General features: G+C 33.9%; 1 protein-coding gene across 1 annotated transcript in view; it reads right to left on the reverse strand.

Moving 5' to 3' along the window:
• Positions 1 to 11,430: 11,430 nt before the first annotated feature.
• Positions 11,431 to 19,006, reverse strand: part of LOC121371595 (ribosomal protein S6 kinase alpha-5-like) — a 56,636-nt gene continuing 49,060 nt past the window's right edge. The window contains exons 12-16 of the mRNA XM_041497600.1: positions 17,781 to 17,925; positions 16,097 to 16,267; positions 14,834 to 15,037; positions 14,191 to 14,341; positions 11,431 to 13,630 (exon numbers count right to left, since the gene is read on the reverse strand). Of these exons, the coding sequence (XP_041353534.1) occupies positions 12,915 to 13,630; positions 14,191 to 14,341; positions 14,834 to 15,037; positions 16,097 to 16,267; positions 17,781 to 17,925 (1,387 nt within the window). The 3' untranslated portion in view covers positions 11,431 to 12,914. The remainder of the gene's footprint in view (positions 13,631 to 14,190; positions 14,342 to 14,833; positions 15,038 to 16,096; positions 16,268 to 17,780; positions 17,926 to 19,006) is intronic.

Consider the following 19,006-nt stretch of genomic DNA (forward strand, 5'->3'; position numbering starts at 1 on the left):
CTTCTGAACATTAAGTGTGGTCTGTATCATGTTTGGTGCATCCTTGGTGCTGTTTTACAGGCCCGTAGCCAAATGGGTCGGTCAACACCCCCCCCCCCCCCCCCCCACACCAGTGGGTTTTTTTTCAATATGCCCTTGGACCCCTCTTAGCAACTGTATGAGTCACTTTGTGCCTAAACGACCCCCCTCTCAAAATCCTGGCTACGGACCTGTTTTACACAACTATGTATTGCTAGACGATCGTGGTCGTGGTCATGTTTTATGATCACATAACCGGTTGTGTACAGTTCTTCCACTAAATGATCTTAACTCAGGGATATTTTGGGATGTCAGACTTATCATTTCCAAATGATTATATAGCTGTACAAGCCTAACAGACGTTTTGTTAATGTGACGTCACACCTAGGCTCCCTAAATATGGAAGGTCTCTAGTACTCCTAAATCTCCGCAGACACGCTATTCTGTTCTGATGAACACTGAAAACGTCATTACGTTCTATGCCATCGAAAAAGTTAATTAATTTTCTGAGAAATATGACATCACACTGCAGGCCCGTAGCCAGGAATTTGAGGGAGGAGGGGTCGGTCGTTTAGGCGTATGGTGAGTCACGAGTTGCTTAGGGAAGTCCGGGGGCATATTGAACAAAACAAAGTCATCAGTAAGGGGGGGGGGGGGGGGGGGGGGGGGGGGGGGTACGGACCTGCAAAGGTGTTTTTCTATGCGATGGGAATCCAAACAATAATTTTGCGGTCCAGTTATAAGAAAAATGTCAAAAAGAAGCATGTGACCCGGAATTTGAGTACGGCAAGCTATGCACAAAAGCGTGAATAGCATGTGCAAATGACAGGTCACCTCTGGAATATTGAACGAAATGGTAATACGATCATTCTCAGAAATGTTCATTACCAAATTTCAAGTAAATGCAGTTCTATATACATTTATTTAGTGCAAAGGAACTTGCAAGGTTTTGAAAACCAGTTATACATGTAGCGAGTTTTTCCAACAGAAAACAAACTGGGCAGACAGGTTTTTTGGGTAGCCATAACATCTGGATTTTCACGGCTGGAGGGGGTGGGAGAAGAAGAAATGAAGAAAAACAAACCTGGAAGTTCTGATACTAATACAGAGTAATTGTTTGGCAAATGAAACTATGTATGCCTTATTTACTTAAATATTATCGGAAATAGTTTTCTTCTTCCAAGGAGAGGTGCCAATGTTTTCTCCAAGGACGTGGACTGTATTCCAGAGTAAACTAACATGCATCTGACAATCTTCCCAATAATCCAGCTGACAAAGACAACCTCTTCACACACACCCAACAAATCCCATAAACTGAATATCTCTCTCTGTCGGTCAGTCTCTCTCTGTCTGTCTGTCTGTCTGTCTGTCTCTGTCTCTCTCTCTGCTCTCTGTCTCTCTCTCTCTCGCTGTGTGTGTGTGTGTGTGTGTGTGTGTGTGTGTGTGTGTACTACATGAGCGGGAATGCTATACAGATTTTATGAAACAAGTTTGGAAATTACATGTAATTTATTCCCAAAGCGAAAGCGAGTGGTGGTAAACAATTCCCAAACAAGTTTCATAAATTTCGAATGGCACTCCTGCGAATGTTATAATTTATTTATTATCCACAAACTATGATTTTGAACAAACATTACATATGATTGTAATCAGTTCACAATTGACCTTAATAACATCCAGCGATGTCAAATAGTGACGTGAACTAATGTCAATTTCCGAAACCGTGACGTCAGTAGTGTGCAATAACAGGTTTCAAGGTATTGTTATGACCAAGGCAATAAAAATTACGTGGGGGAAAATACGAGATTTATGTAACCGTTTATGGTAGATCATATGTGTAATAATTGTTTGATGGATATATATATATATATATATATATATATATATATATATATATATATATCCATCAAACAATTTCATGACACAGATGGAAGCACCCAACCACCAACCCTTGAATTAGTTTCTATTATCACATTGGACAGAGGCTTAACCTTGGCAACCCATGCTCCTTGCTGTAAACAAATAATAATAAAAAGTAAATTTCTGTGACATTAAACAAGTTTATATTTACAAAACAGACTTGTGGTTCAACACAGATCATTTACTAAAGACATTCATGTTTTTACAACACATACCGGTATCACAAAATGTTATAATCTAAAAACAAACACCCACATTCAGTGACTGAAACCAACCACAAACAATATAGCATTAAGTGCAAATATCTTGATAAATATACATCTTTTAACAGAGTGAGATTTACAATCATAATTAACCAATATCTAAAAATAAGTAACAGCTATGTGCAGTTTTTAGTAAAGATTATTTAACTATACAAATGTGTTGAATTTTTCAACACAGATCATCTTCCTCTCATTCATTCATTTTAATTTATGTTTGAGATGAAAGACACTTAAGGTTGAAGCATGTTGCCCTGAATAAGTACTGTAAACACTTACAGTAATTTTAGAGCTACAATCGCATCATGGAATGGGGACCTGGACTAACAGTTCAGCTGTCAGGATTGTCTGTCCAAGAACATGTTTATTAGTTAGGTCAAACTCATGCCTAGTTGTGGATTAGCGAGAGAGCAGTTGGAGTAGTGGTCTTACACCCTCTTATCTTGTCTCCTCTAAGACATTAATGGGATATACACCTTTCAGCCTTAAAGCCACCGATCTTATGATCTTATCGGAGGTCGGACTCTGGAACGGGCGTGTTCGAAACCCTAGTGGTACATGAGCATGTTAAACTAGTTATCTATCTAGCCAATAGCTTATTATAGAAACCACTATAACATTCAGGTCGGTTTGTCCATTTAAAACAGGAATAAAGTACTTTCCCTACATAGACACATAAAGACAAACAAAAAATGTAAAAGACCACAAGCTAATTGGTAACTTTTAGAATTTAAAGGGAACATCTAGAGTTTTCTGGTCTAGTAAGACTTCCGTTTGTTTCTCCCAACAAAATAAACACATCCTACTTTTTATTATTTTTTAAAAACACTATCGTATTGTAACATGTTTAAAATGTAAAGTATTATATGGATAAATACAAATTATTTAAAATTTTGTTTGGCCGTAGAAAGAAATAATAAATTTGTATTTCAGGTAAAAATCGATATTGAGATAGTACAAAACATTAATATGTCCAGAAATGCATTGGTTAATATAGATATTAATATTTTAAGCAAAAAAATTAAGTAGAATGTTATTTTAATATAATAATAACGCTTATTTGCCGAAAAGCTTTCAAAATGCCTACAAACTCGGGATAGAGCATAAAAATCTTCAAAACAATTAGTTCACTAAATATAATACATTATGTTACATTAAAATTTCCTTGTATAATTCTTACTAAACCATTAACAGTGTAATAGGTAGTCTAAAACATGATAAAAGTAGTATTTGCAAAATGATAAATACATGTTTAAAAGCATATAACTATACTAGTAATATATAAAATACTTAACAGAAGTCAACATAATGGCAATCCAATAATCAAATTTGTTTTATATACAATGAGCAATATATTAATATATTAATGTAACAATAATAAATGGGTATACTTATTGCGTTGACCAGAGCATTTTAACTTCACACAGTATGAAAGACTATGGATACACATTTGTACGTATTCATTTCGTGACACTCATTAAAAAGCAAGTAAGACTACCAAAAACATACATAAGAAACCACATTATACAATAAAAAAGTGGTGCATTAAGACTTGGTTATAACATTCATTCATATATATATATATATATATATATATATATATATATATATATATTAAAAATCAATAAAATAAAGGATAAAAAACAAAATTGAAATGGAAGAGAATATTTCATGGTTTTTACAAACAAATCTTCCCCAACCCACCAAGTTGTAATTGTTTTATGTCGCTGACAATTTGATTATGACTTGAACTATGATCATACCCTTTTAAAATTTGAATTGAGAATAATACATTGTGAATAATGCATATTATTTAGAATAATTACAAAATAAATCATTATGTATAAACAAACAAAATAATAAATATTACTGGTATAATGTGGCCTCTTTGGTTCTGGTACTCAAATCAAAATTTGGTTAAAATTTTTAATGCTTTATAATATATAACGATTTTTCTGTTATATTAAAAAACATTTTTTTTATAACTTTAATCAACATTAAAGCAGGGACTTATCCAGTGTATTTCGCCAGGGTACTGATGGGATTTGGAAACTTGGAGCAAGTAAAGCATTATTGGGGTAAGTTTTCAGTCCACTGAATAATGCAGTACACCTCTGTTAAATTAACTGATTAAAACAGACATATATATAGTGAATTTGTTTTACAGGAATTGGGAATTTTCAGTGCCACTTTCTTCTATGAAAGGGCCAATGTTCGGACCCACAGAACACCTGGATAAATCCCTGATTAAAATGTCTACACCCCCCCCCCCCCCCCCCCCCAACAATTTCTTTGAAATTACAGTAACTCCATTATCACTGTTCACAATAGATCACAATATTATGTTTCCAATTCAATATGTCTCTTGACCCACTCACAAGAGAGCAAGCCTAACATTAGATTGATATATGAATATATACATACTAGTATATATACACGTATATATATATATATATATATATGACAGCACACAAATATAAATAACAAGTAATAACAAAGAGGCACTATTAATGTGTATATCACTGTATATAGTCAGAAATTTACTCATTTGTATTATGAAAATGAAAAATTATGCACAGTATTAAAGGTTCTTCACCATCAAAACAAAGGCATTTTTTGTGAGAAAACTAACAATAATATGTGTTGATCTACATGTATTCACTGATAATAGCTCAAAACATTTTTTAATAGTGTACACCAGAAGCCGTAACAAACATGAAAATTATAAATCTGCTATTATCATATTCAGGACCATATCTCTACACAAGATTGATTCCAAAAGAAATTAAAATAGAGCCATGAGGGTATGCAGCCATGACTTACTGCCAGGTGCTTTAACTACAGAGGAAAGATGAACATGACCATCATACAGGATACCAACTCAACCTATCAGAGGACTGCCACTTTTTTATGGCATGCACTTTTCGACAGCTTCCATAAACATTAATGTGCAAAACTAATATTTTAAGCAAGGGTCTTTAAGTATTTTACAGAAATATGGTCATATTATTTTGATGGTGAAGTACCTTAAAAAGAAGATCGCCCTCACAAACTGGTAGCAACTTCTTCAAAAGCACTCCGAACAAATCCGAAATACATTATTTTCAAACACATAGGGTTGAATTTATACAAATTATTGTTGATTTACATGCATGTCACTACATATATTGACAATGCTTAAACACTTTTAAGAAAAGCAGGCTTCATAAATTCAGCCCAGTGTTTGCATACAGTATCTAGTTTAATACCAGATTGTCTGAAATAATTATTCTTTCTGAAGAGTATCCTGACACTTGTAAACATGCATGTAAGGTGGGTTCTAAAATGTGCCACTGTGCATCTTGATGTTTGTTTCAGAAGTTATAAAAAATCACAACCATTAGTTGCTGTGATATAATTCAAAACAATAATTTTTTCTTTTCTTGAATTGAAATGCACAAGTGATATTTTGTGCAGAGAATATTATACTTGACACTCAACCAAAAAACTCAACAATCAACAATAGAGAGATATATTCAAATGTATGTAACTAGAAGGTATGAATATATACATGTATTTTTGTAAGGCAATGATTCAAGACTCCCCAACCGTGACACTGTCAACTGATCTGGGGGCAATAAACTCATTAATAATAAAAAAAACAAAAAAACAAAACAAAACAACAAGAATAGAGAGATAACAAATCCTTCACAAATAGCAAAATTTGGAAATTATCCACCATAATGACCTTATCATGTAGACAAGTTTCACACAAAATGGTTTTCATTTAATGTTGTCTGTTTCTGATTACCTGTGTTTGGATGCAATATATTAATAAAATGAATATTTTTCAGCTATTGATTATGCCCGGTGCTTTTAACATATTATCATAATGCTAACACAGTGTAATAGTTCTCATTCTGTGGATTTTATGATTAGTTATTTAACTCCACCATTTTCCTTGATTTGTGCATATACAATGGTTGTTTTAATATAGCAAGCTCAGTTTTATTGATGGTGCTTTAACGACGCAAATAAAACAGGAAATTTGCAACAGTAAAACCACTGATATACATTTGCAAATAAGAAAATATTGTAGAGGTTTTTCCTATTCTAACTTTTCTGAAACAAACAGATTTTCTTAAGAATCACTCAGTAATGTAACCAACTTACACAACAACAAATAATCCCTATGCAACATTGTTTTCTAATTCCATAATGATTTAATTAAAAATTTCATTTCTTCGTAGTGTAAACTAAATTGTGTTTTGTCTAAATATTAACTAACAATAACAACAGTGGTAAGTAATAATATAGAACACTTACTCAGGAATGATGAACGATCTTGACATTGTTAAAGTACTTTTTTTTTAAATATCTGAATCTTATAAATTTATTTACCATTATTGAAAGTGTATGCTGTAATTGTTTACGTAGATTGTTGGATTGTAAACTTCAAACTGTGCCTGGTAAGAGACATTTAGTTTTGCTAACCGTGAACTGGATAGAATAACACTTTAATTTATGTTCCCTGCAGGTGGTGACCTGTGTTTGCAACATGGGAACTCAAAACAATCATTACTGCGGAGCACTTCAGCAAGAGTATATTTACAATATATACATATTTTACATTAATATAATTGTTTAGATAAATCTGCTGAAGTGCTATAAAGATTACTGAAAGTTATAATACCTATTACAATCTACGTCAATATCACTGTATGTTTCACCAACATCTGGCACACGTTAATAATAAACAAATGTATGCATATGAATGCAAAACATACACTTAACATGTGACATATTTTGACTTGAAAATTTGCAGCCGGTATATCGCAGGTTTTGCCACCATGGAATTTTAGTAGGTTCATTCTTACAAATATGTTAGAATATATAATACGGGGCAAGCAAAAAAATTAATTAAAAAACAGATCACACAGTCACTTTAAAAAGAAAGAAAGAAAGAAAGAAAGAAAGAAAGAAATTCACAAGAAAATAAAACACCAGTCATGCACAGAGTGATGGACGGATAGATAGAAATATGAACAACAGTGACATAAAGCATCTCTGTGCTGCAGTAAAATCTGTCAAAAGGAACATTTTGTTTACCATTGTGTCGCAAAATGCTATGCAAGTTTCAGAGATCGCGACACAATTATAAACCATTAAACAGTAGTTGCTAATCAATTTTTAATCAATTAGACAGATTTTAAAAAGAAAATTTTCACTGTGTCAACAGAAGGAAAGAAGTCCTCAGAAGCTTGTCATATATAGTAGATGATCTTTGATAAAAATAATAATATAAATATATAGTAGGCGATTGTTCATCGAATTTAATATAAAAATTACATAAAAGAAAAAAGTTATGCACGCTTTCTCTCTTTTTGTTTTCAAAATGCAAATAAAACAAAATGATTTAATTTTATTCTGTGGTTGTTAGCCTGTAACAAATAGCAATATAACAATATTTTATGGGAAAGATTTATGTCAAGAACCAGTTTAATTTAAATTAGTGACAGAAACATGACATCATGTCACAAAAGAGTGAGAGAAACATGACAATCATGTCACAAAACAGGCACTTAACGGAACCATCAGGACAAAAGATAAGAAGGCCAAGGTCAGTTTCCCCATGTTTATGGCAAGGGCGCGGATCATGGTATGCAGAAACATAAAAAAATATAAATTCTATGGCTATCGGTAGCAGTTTATCTACGTGTATCACTGTTCATGGTAGCCACATGATTAAAATTAAAATTAGTCTGTTCTGCATTCATGGAAAACTGGCCTAAGAAACACTTAGGCCAATGCTTATAAATCTTTTAAGGGTCTAGACTCAATCTCTAATGACATCACATGCATGCAATTTGTATGTGTTACCATGACCTTAAAGTCTCACTCTTGAGTCTAGACTCTAAACATTTTACAATCACAGGGCCTGATGCATATGAGGTCAAGAGAAGATGACAAAAATAGGACAAAGATGGAAAGAACTTGAAATGCAAGCCTAACACCATGCTCCTCAAAAAGGCATCATTAATCTCTTATTCTCCATCTGTCTTGGGTAGGGATTCTGCCTCAATCTTTGGTGAATATAGGTATTTTAAGGTTTAAGCCGTTTCTCGCAAAATGGCCAAATGTGAATTTAAAGTTGGAATTTGGTGAATGTATTTAATTAGTAATTCCAAAATCGTCTGTCGTTCACAGATGTATGGCCATTTTTGCTGTTTGGCTAAATGAACTTGAATTTGATGACAGATTTTCTCAGCAAATTTGCCAAATAGCTAATATTTTATGGGCTTCAGCCAAACCCTGTATTTAAATAGAGTTCCCTTCCATTCCTATGCTCCATCAGTTAATTTTCTATGTCCAAAAGTTTACAATTTACAAAAATAGTGAGACATTCAGTTACCAGTAATCATTTTGAAATTCATCTAATCGTCAATGTTGTTAGAAAATAACTGTTCAATGACAAACCTGAATGTGATTAAATAAACAAATTAATTTTTATAATGTTTATTAACACAGCTGTAGCAAACGTTCTTAGGAATATTTGATTCTAGAATTCATATTGCAGAATTATTTGTGTAATATTAACAAAAAACACAAGTATATATCAAAGATATTGCACTAGATGTTGTATTAAACATAAGGAATTAATTTATTTTACTTCCATATTTGAGCAAAACACTTTTATCATATAACAGACAGATTAATAGAAATGATAATTAACAACATTGTCCTCTGCAGAATAAAATCAGCTCACTACAATATCCATTTAATAAACCTATATGATGCATAAATTACAAATACAAAATAAATTTAGTCTTATATTCTCTTAATAACAACTTCATTACAGGCACAGTTCACTGGTCTTATGGTTTTAAAAAAGAAAAAAAAAGAAGAAAACAAATGTCTATCAGCATGTTTAAACTGCTTGTAGTTTAACTATAGTTTCAAGAACATCTCCCTAATGTTCCAGGTAAATATATTATATATATCCACTATAAGCTTGTTAACATGTACTGAAGTGGACCGAATAAGAAAACAATGAAATGTTCACTGATAGTTGACTATTAATGTCATGTTTTTCAGGGATCTAAGTCTACAGAATTTGCAGTATTTATATTTTTTTAATTATGTTATCTGGTATAATAAGTGAAATTTAAAATAGCATACTTAACTATCTTATATTACCGACAAATAATTGCCCATTAACACATGAATGAGGAAAAAAGAAAGAAAGGAAATATAAATACATGTATATGTGTTCAGTACATTCCTGTGTGTATAAACTACCAAACTGTGCAAGTACTGTCATTACATCACTGATATACTGTAGATCCTAAAATTAACGCAATCATAATATTAATGCAAAAAATGCAAGTTCGCATTATTTGCATTAATATTATAACACATTTATTTCTCTGTTTTGTCCATGTGTTCCACGTTATTAAAACAAAACAAAAAATTAAAATTCTAATATATTTGAAAACAAAACTGAAAAACAATTAATTTTAGGCAAGACAGCCTAATTGTTCAATAGCCCAGCAAGATGTCAGCCACGTGACCATTGCAGGGTCTTTGGCCACCCTGTCAAAAGCTGACACGATCCATCATGCATGAAACGGTGTACCTCAGGACTACTTTTTACTGTTCAAGTTAACTGCAATTTTGTCGGCATACCAATGGGTGAATTGTTCTTTTATTACGACTTTGAAATCACCATTCACAGATAAGGAAAATACAGTTGTAATAGTACATGTATATGCTTATGTTTAGCCAGATTTAGGTAACTAAACACGTTATGTAAATGATTGCTGCAAACATCTGCTTTTAATTGATTTCACCAAAAACACTAGGGACTAAACAGATTAACTGATATGTACATGACATGTTAGTGAGTTGATGTCACTGAAGACGCCTGCAACTCGGGAGTTAACCGAAAAGTACACAGATTCTTAGGATAGTAATATTTGAAAGGGAGGTCACTCACATTATTGTCATATTGCATTTTAGTCTGCCCGCCGACACGTCAGTTAATTTAGGGACACATTAATTTCAGGATTTACAGTATTCACAAGTGCTGTGATATTTCATTTGTGTTATATACAATACTATATATAAGATATAATAAGTAACAAACATTATAAATCAATAAATAAGCATTTACATACATTCAATCCACACTAAATAATTTTAACAAAAACCTACACATACACTGAATAATTTCTTTTAGTACCGGTACCTATAATTTTACTGATAGTTTTACAATATTCTGACTTCGTAAAAACACTAAATAAAAACAATTATTATGTTTCCTTTCACCCACCACCCCACCCCCCAAACCCCCCACCAACCCCAAAAGTTATTTGATACTTGTTATTTATAATATAAAGGGTAAAAAGGTATTTTGACAAAATAGTTGTTAAGATGTTTTTTTTAAAAATAATCAACTTTATTGTTACTGTAATTCAGTGTTGCTAGTTTTCACTGATATAAATAACTATTTATTTCAATGTTAAATCTTAATAATTAAATTTTCTTTGCGTCTATACACTTTACGGCAATCTGATTGGTCCAGAGGTGCTTACTTTTTTTCGTTCATATCTCGATGAACCGAAAAAAGTTAAGCCACGCCTACTACCCCCCCACCCCACCCCCCACCCCCCCCACACCCCAATGACTCGCACTACTTTTGTGCAACAAGCCAGATTATTCTGGCAATCATATTTAGATATTTTGAAGAAAACACACATGAAAGCTACAAAAAATGTATACGATAAATTAATGGAAAATGCTACAGCAGAGTAGATATGTAGATATATACGCATTGATTTAAAAAAAAAAAAACACCCAAAAATCCCAACCTCTTCACTAATCATGACATGAGACTCAGTCGGTGGCCAAAGAAATCGTGTAGGAAACTTCACTTCTGTAACTTACTTGTAAGCGATGTTCTACAGCTGTTGGCGAAAATTAAACGGTTCCACCAACAGCATAAATGTTAGACACGTTCTCTTCGTTCACTTTCATAAAATATAAACTAAACATGAATAGGACAATTCCTTCCAATATAACTAAACTATCCGTAAAAATGCACAGCTAGAGGAAATGATGTCATTTACAAAAAAAACACCCGATTCAAATGATAATGAATGAACGTTCGCATTCTTACGTAAGTATCAATGAAGTTTACACAAACAATACTACAGGCATATTTAAAGCTAAACAAAATAAATTCAGTTATGTATTGTTAAAGTATGCATATAAATTTAATTATAAGATTTGACAGCAATTATGTTTTGGTTCATGCAAGTATGAACCGAAAAAACGATGTGCACACTTTTGTATGACCTTCTACGCGTGCTCATACAATGTGCACATCATTTTTTCGGTTCATACTTGCATGAACCAAAAAATAATTGCGGTCAATTCTTAATTATTATTATTACATGATGATAAAGCCAAGGAACATGTGAGCCATCCTTATAACATAAGGTGAGCTAGTACATAATCCACCACTTTAATTAAGTCTTGTGAATGATAAATGGTGGGAGTTTCCCCTATTTCAAAATACTAACATGAACATTCACATGCAACATCACACAATTAACATGAATATGAATAGATGCCTTTTCCATTTACTTTTACTTATTTATGTAAAATAGGCACTGGTGCTTTTAAAATGGCAACATCAGTGGAGAATGAGGGATGAGGAAATATTATATATACTTCTAAGAATCAGTGTTGATTAATAGGTTGAGCATCAAGTAATTAATGTTTTGTTTTATTCAAAATTATCTTTGATTGTCGCAATCAAATTTCATCTAGTAACGAATAAGACAATTTTATGCAACAATTAATTATTGTTAATATTAACAGTATTTGGAATATTCACAGTATTTGGAAGTTGCACACAGATCTTAAGAATATGTGTATCACCACATGTGGATGTGAGATCTCATTATCTCCCTGACACTGTTTTCCACAAGAAAATTCACATAAACAATGTTTTAGCTCTGAAAGACTAATTAAAGGTATGTTCAAGAGTGAAGACACTTTCTAAAAGAAGTTTAAGAATAGTTGAAAAGGTTATAGAATACTGTTGGAATGTTGGGCAATGGCTAATGAAGGTAACAATAACTGGAATTTTCTTGTCACTTTGTGCACATACTGGTTCCATTTTGTGTGTTAAAATATAATATGAAATTTTAGTGTATTAATCCTATCAACACTGTCTCTCTAAAACACAACACGGTTAAGTAATAAGCACTTTGACATACAATTTAACACTCCAAAACAATCAGTCCATTTAGAGTCAATAAAAAATAATTTTCAAAAGGTGACATTTGAAAGTGAATTTCACATAACACAAGGTGATGATTTACTAACGAGGATTTGCCATTTACACTTTTGTTCTCTTCCAGAAGTACATCTACGGGAAGACTGGAAGGCACTTGAATTGAAGTTTTATGTGACGTACAGGAAATCTGATTCAACTGTTGCTCACATAATGTATTTTCGAAACAGCCCTATGACACAAGAGTTCTAGTCTATATTTTACTCTTCCTGCAACTTTACTCCTCTTATTACAAAAATACTCAACACTAGTTAGGTTCACAAATTCCTTTAAAAGTGTATGATTCAACCTTTCTTGCCATTTACATTTAATCAGACACAAACTCACTACAGCTAAAACTTGGTACTGGTACTTGCGTCATTAAAAACCTAAACCTAATCATCAATCACTATAGTGTCAGTTCTTTTCTTTTTCACAACCTTCCCATTTGACTTGTCGACCTTGGTTACGCTGTGAGAGTCACTGTAAGATGGGAATGTATTTTCAACAATCACACAATCATCATCATCATCCTCATCCAAGTTCTCACTTTCCATGTCCAGCTTTCGCTTAATTGCACTCGATATTTGCAGAGAATTGTTCAGATCGTCACCATGTTTGGAATTTACTGGTATGATAAAACGGTCCTTAGACACTGAATTAGTGGAATTATCCGACACTGGAGTGACGCTGCGGTTAGGTACAAAACCTGTACTGCACAATGAACCCTGGGAAGTGTTTGATGTGCTGGATGTATTTGAGAATGTTCTCACAGGCGACTGTCGCACGGGAGACTGAGTAATGCTAGACACAGTGGAGCCCGAGTTATTACTGTCTGTGGAACTGCTACGATTGTCTGTGGAACTCTTTTTTGCTCTTCTCCTTTTGGCAAGTGGTGCGGTGGCAACATCCTGAAGCCTGAAGCCTTCCTTAGTGGCCATGTGAAAGGCATTCATAGTCGCACCAACAAGAAAGTGAGTTGAGTTGTTCAAAATACCTGGCGTGTGGAGCGGCATCTGGGAACACACTTGATTGTTGTTGTCTTTGAGCCATGCGTTCTGAAGGAGATCGGGCCCCGTCAACCTCATTTTTGGTTCTACACACAGCAAACCTGTAACATTCAATCAAAACCATTAGCAATGTATAAACAGTATGTTTACTCACCCCTCAAAACTACTATTGAATCAGTGGCTCGAGGTTTCTAATATATGTGAACTTTAAGACTTGAACAAGACAAAAAATCAAGGATATTGACATAAAGCTACAGAATGAGTAATATTTTTACATGTCTCAACTTGTAAACGAAACACAAACAAAGTATCATAACCAGATAAATCAAAATACACAAGGCTTTATAAATTAACATGATTCCAATACAATATTCCAAACTTCAAATATTTCTATTCAAACTACTAAAAACAAACTTTGAAAATTGACAAAAACAAAACTTAAATATCTTAGTAATTAGCAGCTATTAGATGTCAAACATCTGGTAATTGTGATACGTAAGAATAAATCCACTCCCACCAAGAGAGTTACTCTTTTTCATTATCAGCAAGAGATCTATTACATATTTCACAGAAACGAAAGCATATACCATGATTCTGGTAAAAATATGAATGGTAACAGGCAATACAATACGTATGCCATGTATTGTAGTTGTGTGAATACCTTTAATGAGTTTTTTAGCTGGTTCTGAGACAGAAGTCCATTCTCGTCCAGACAGGTCAAATTCACCTCCCTTGATTCGTTGCATGATACTTTCTGCTGTATCCTCTTGAGACTGGGCCTGGAATGGAGCCCTGCCGGACAGCATGGTGTACTAGATAAAATAAACACATGTCTTAACTTACAAATATACATTGCGTACAAGCCAAAAACATCATTCACACTGGCATGATCATTTAGTAATTTCTGGCCTGCTGTGACATAAATCATAGAGAAGAAAGGTAATTTTGTTAATCCCGAGTTTCTAATATATTGTACAGAGGTAACAATTGTTAAAATCCACTATTCTAAAAAGGTTTGTTTTGTTTAAAAACACCACTACAGCACATCGATTTGTTAAATATTAACTATTGGATATCAAACATTTGGTAATTTTGACATATAGTCTTAGAGAGGAACCCACTACATTTTTCCCATTAGTAGCAAGGGATCTTTTAAATGCATCATCCCACAGACAGGACAGCACATACCACTTTTGATATACCAGTCATGGTGCACTGACTGGAACAAGAAATAGTCCAAAGGGGATCGACCCCAAACTGACACTTTACCACTGGGCTATGTCCAGCCCCCACTGTGTTCTTACCAGTATAACTCCCAAACTCCACAGATCACACGACTCATCATAACCATGATCTCGGTTTGTCGTTTGATGTAAAACTTCAGGAGCAGCATACGGGAGAGTAAAACATGGTGTGTTCAAGGTCTGGTTCTCCGGATTGAATCGTGCAAATCCAAAATCAACTATTTTGATTTCAGCTTCGTCAGAATCATCTTCAAATATTAAATTCTGTATAAAAAACAAAAACAATTCAAATAAATTAAATAGCAATGGTTCTACATATGAATCAATACTAACTTGATAGACACCCATTTAAATAGAAAAGCTATCCATCACAAAATTCAAAAGTTAAAGACAACAGGGCTTCTAGATTATGGTAGCCCCACTCCCATGGCTAATAATATTTAGTGTTAGGCTAGTAAATAACTACTATTGCCATGCCCGATGGCTAGTGAAAAAAAGAAGAAGAGTCAAATGCTGCAGTTAAGTCTATTTTGTAAATATGAATATCTTGACCCCACCCCAACCCCCAATGTTATTGTTTTTAATCTCTATCTCCCTCTTTAGGTGACATATCTGATTATAACTATTATTTAATAAAATTATATTAACTTAATGTAACGTAGGGCTAGTTAATTTTTAATTGTGGTTAGTAAATTTTAAAAACTACTATCCCATGGCCAGTGTATTTTTAAAATATTCTAGAAGCCCTGAGTGAATTAGAGAAACTATAAGGAATAGAAAAGCTATCCAATACAATACTTACTACCTAAAAAACAATTGTGTTACATCAATACAGCACATCATACACACAAGAAAAGTATACAAAACAGCCAATACACTCACAAACATAAACACAAAATAGTTGAAATACATAAATAGGTTATAAATCAATTAATAATTTAATTAAGAACAGTCACACTATATCACAGGGCAAGTTCTAAGAAAGGAGGAAGTGAACCACTTAAAAGCAGTAATTAGTAAGTTGAAGACAAAAGATTAACTAAATGCTAACAAAGTTGTAAATAGTCTTGATATTGCCTTAGATACACATTCATAGGGTTGGGGGTGGGGGGTGGGGGGTGCATTCTCACCTGCTGAACATCTAAATCAGATATGGAAGTCATCTATTTGGTAAAAATCACCAAAACCAACTGTTGTCTTTCCTTACATTCTTAACATAAAAATGTTAAAACTAAATACTGAAACATCACCTGATCAACCCACTACTAAAATGGTGGGTTACATCAAATCAAATTTGGTATGAATGTAGGGCGTGAATCATACCTCTGGCTTTAGATCTCGATGAACCACTCCTTTACTGTGCATGAACTCGATAGCTTTCACCAACTTCAACATTATCTCTCGCGCTTCCGTCTCCGTAAAACTGTTCTTCTTCTTGATACGTTCAAATAATTCACCACCTTTCAGGTACTCCATTACTATATATGTGTGAAACTGGAATTAAAATATATCTGTAATTGAAACTTGGGCAAGTCAATTATTTTAGCCAGATCATAAATATTACTGCAAAGATTAGGAATCAATTAAGTATCTTTGCAATGTACAACATAAAAGTACATTTATAACAAATTTATAAAATCCCAAAATGTAGAACAACTTGGTTGAAACTGCAGCTGTGTTTTTCTTTTTGGTGATGAACACCTGGGATAAGTTCAGTCAACCGATTTACCACTTCGGGAACCAGTCAAAATAGTTTACAAACAGCGAGAAACAGCTGGCTTAACTTGGGGCTGATGGCAACTAACTTTTGATAGAGAAGTGAACACCACAAGTCCTGTGATTGGTAATAAATGTGAGTGTGTTGGTTGTAAAAAAAATTAGTTTCATCTGGGCAAAAAAATGTATGCAATTTTACTTCATCTGGTACCACTGTATCAAGTAGCGTTGTGCTTGAAACATGTATGGGGTACCTGTAAAAAAAAAAGTACTTGAATTTTGTGTGGAACTAAAGTAGTCATAGATGCTACCCGTTATCTCAGAAATGAGCAGCTTGATCCCCAATTTTTTCTGATTCACTGTAAGGGTGAGGGGTGGTTATATCCGTGGCATTTATGTCGATTGATACGCTGCAGGCAGAAGTTTTAGTCACATATGTTACTATTGTCCTCTATGGGATTTGATTTGGTAGTACACACCCTATAATCATTGTTGTGCATGGTAATCAATCTATATTTTATAACATTAAATTCTTATTTATTGTCAAGCATTACTGCTGTTTACATAGTTATCGGGCCTATTTCACTAAACTGTTCAACTTTGTGATATCACAGTGCAATGCAAAAAGACTGCAAGGATGATGCTATGTTATTTAAAAGAGTTTTGTCAATTAGGTCCCTGGCTAGGGATTTTCGAAGCTTTCTTAAAATCATAAAATCATTGAAGGCTATGACGTCACTACAGCACACGCCTGATGCGTGATCAATCTAGGATCAATTCCCATCAGTGGGCCCATTGGGCTATTTCTTGTTCCAGCCAGTGCTCCACAACTGGTGTAACAAAGACTGTGGTATGTTCTATTCTGTCAGTGGGATGGTGCATATAGAAGAAAACAGCCCATGAAGTAGCGACAGCAGGTTTCCTCTCAATATCTGTGTAGTCCTTAACCATATGTCTGACGTCATATAACCGTAAATAAAAAAATGTGTTGTATGTGTCGTTAAATAAAACATTTCCTTCCTTTATAGCTTACAATGGTTTTATGATTTCATAGCACTAAGATAGCTTTGAAAATATAGCCTCTGGCCTCTAACCAGCTAACTCCTAAAGAGAAAGTGAACGCAGAGTGCTGTTATACTAATTAATACCTATATCAATATCTCATAGTAGTACTACCTCATCATGAAAATATAGCCTCTGGCCTCTAACCAGCTAACTCCTAAAGAGAAAGTGAACGCAGAGTGCTGTTATACTAATTAATACCTATATCAATATCTCATAGTATTATTACCTCATCATGAAAAACTTCAAACATAGTCACGATATTTGGATGACCTTGACATAACCGTAGAAGAGACACTTCCCTGGTACAGTCAATCCGTCGGCTCACTATCTTCACAGCATACTGAATATTTGTTAATTTGTTACGGCATTTCCTAAAAGATATACAATAAGTCAATGAAATTGTTATCTGTCAAAAACTAAATATTAGAAATTCAGTAAATACATTATAAATACAAATAACACATGCTTAAAGAATGGAAGCAATCACATCTGTTTACCAACAATAGAAGTACTACTACCATAACAAATCCCTTTTATTCGTTGGACAGGACTGCAATTAGCAATTACTCACAGACAGAATACCATTCATTTGATATACCAGTGATGGACCAAAAGATTTAACATGGAAACTAAAATTCTTGTACGTGCACCAAACCCTATGACCTCTTGTATTTGTACCAAACCCTATGACCTCTTGTACCTGCACCAAACCCAATGACCTCTTGTACTTGTACCAAACCCTATGACCTCTTGTATTTGTACCAAACCCTATGACCTCTTGTACCTGCACCAAACCCTATGACCTCTTGTACTTGTACCAAACCCTATGACCTCTTGTACTTGTACCAAACCCTATGACCTCTTGTATTTGTACCAAACCCTATGACCTCTTGTATTTGTACCAAACCCTATGACCTCTTGTATTTGTACCAAACCCTATGACCTCTTGTATTTGTACCAAACCCTATGACCTCTTGTACCTGCACCAAACCCTATGACCTCTTGTATTTGTACCAAACCCTATGACCTCTTGTACCTGTACCAAACCCTATGACCTCTTGTACCACAACCAAACCCAATGAACTCTTGTATTTGTACCAAACCCTATGACCTCTTGTATTTGTACCAAACCCTATGACCTCTTGTATTTGTACCAAACCCTATGACCTCTTGTACCTGCACCAAACCCTATGACCTCTTGTATTTGTACCAAACCCTATGACCTCTTGTACCTGTACCAAACCCTATGACCTCTTGTACCACAACCAAACCCAATGAACTCTTGTATTTGTACCAAACCCTATGACCTCTTGTACCTGTACCAAACCCTATGACCTCTTGTACCACAACCAAACCCAATGAACTCTTGTATTTGTACCAAACCCTATGACCTCTTGTACCTGTACCAAACCCTATGACCTCTTGTACCTGTACCAAACCCTATGACCTCTT

This window comes from Gigantopelta aegis, chromosome 4, assembly GCF_016097555.1.
Source record: "Gigantopelta aegis isolate Gae_Host chromosome 4, Gae_host_genome, whole genome shotgun sequence".
NCBI lineage: Eukaryota > Metazoa > Mollusca > Gastropoda > Neomphalida > Peltospiridae > Gigantopelta > Gigantopelta aegis.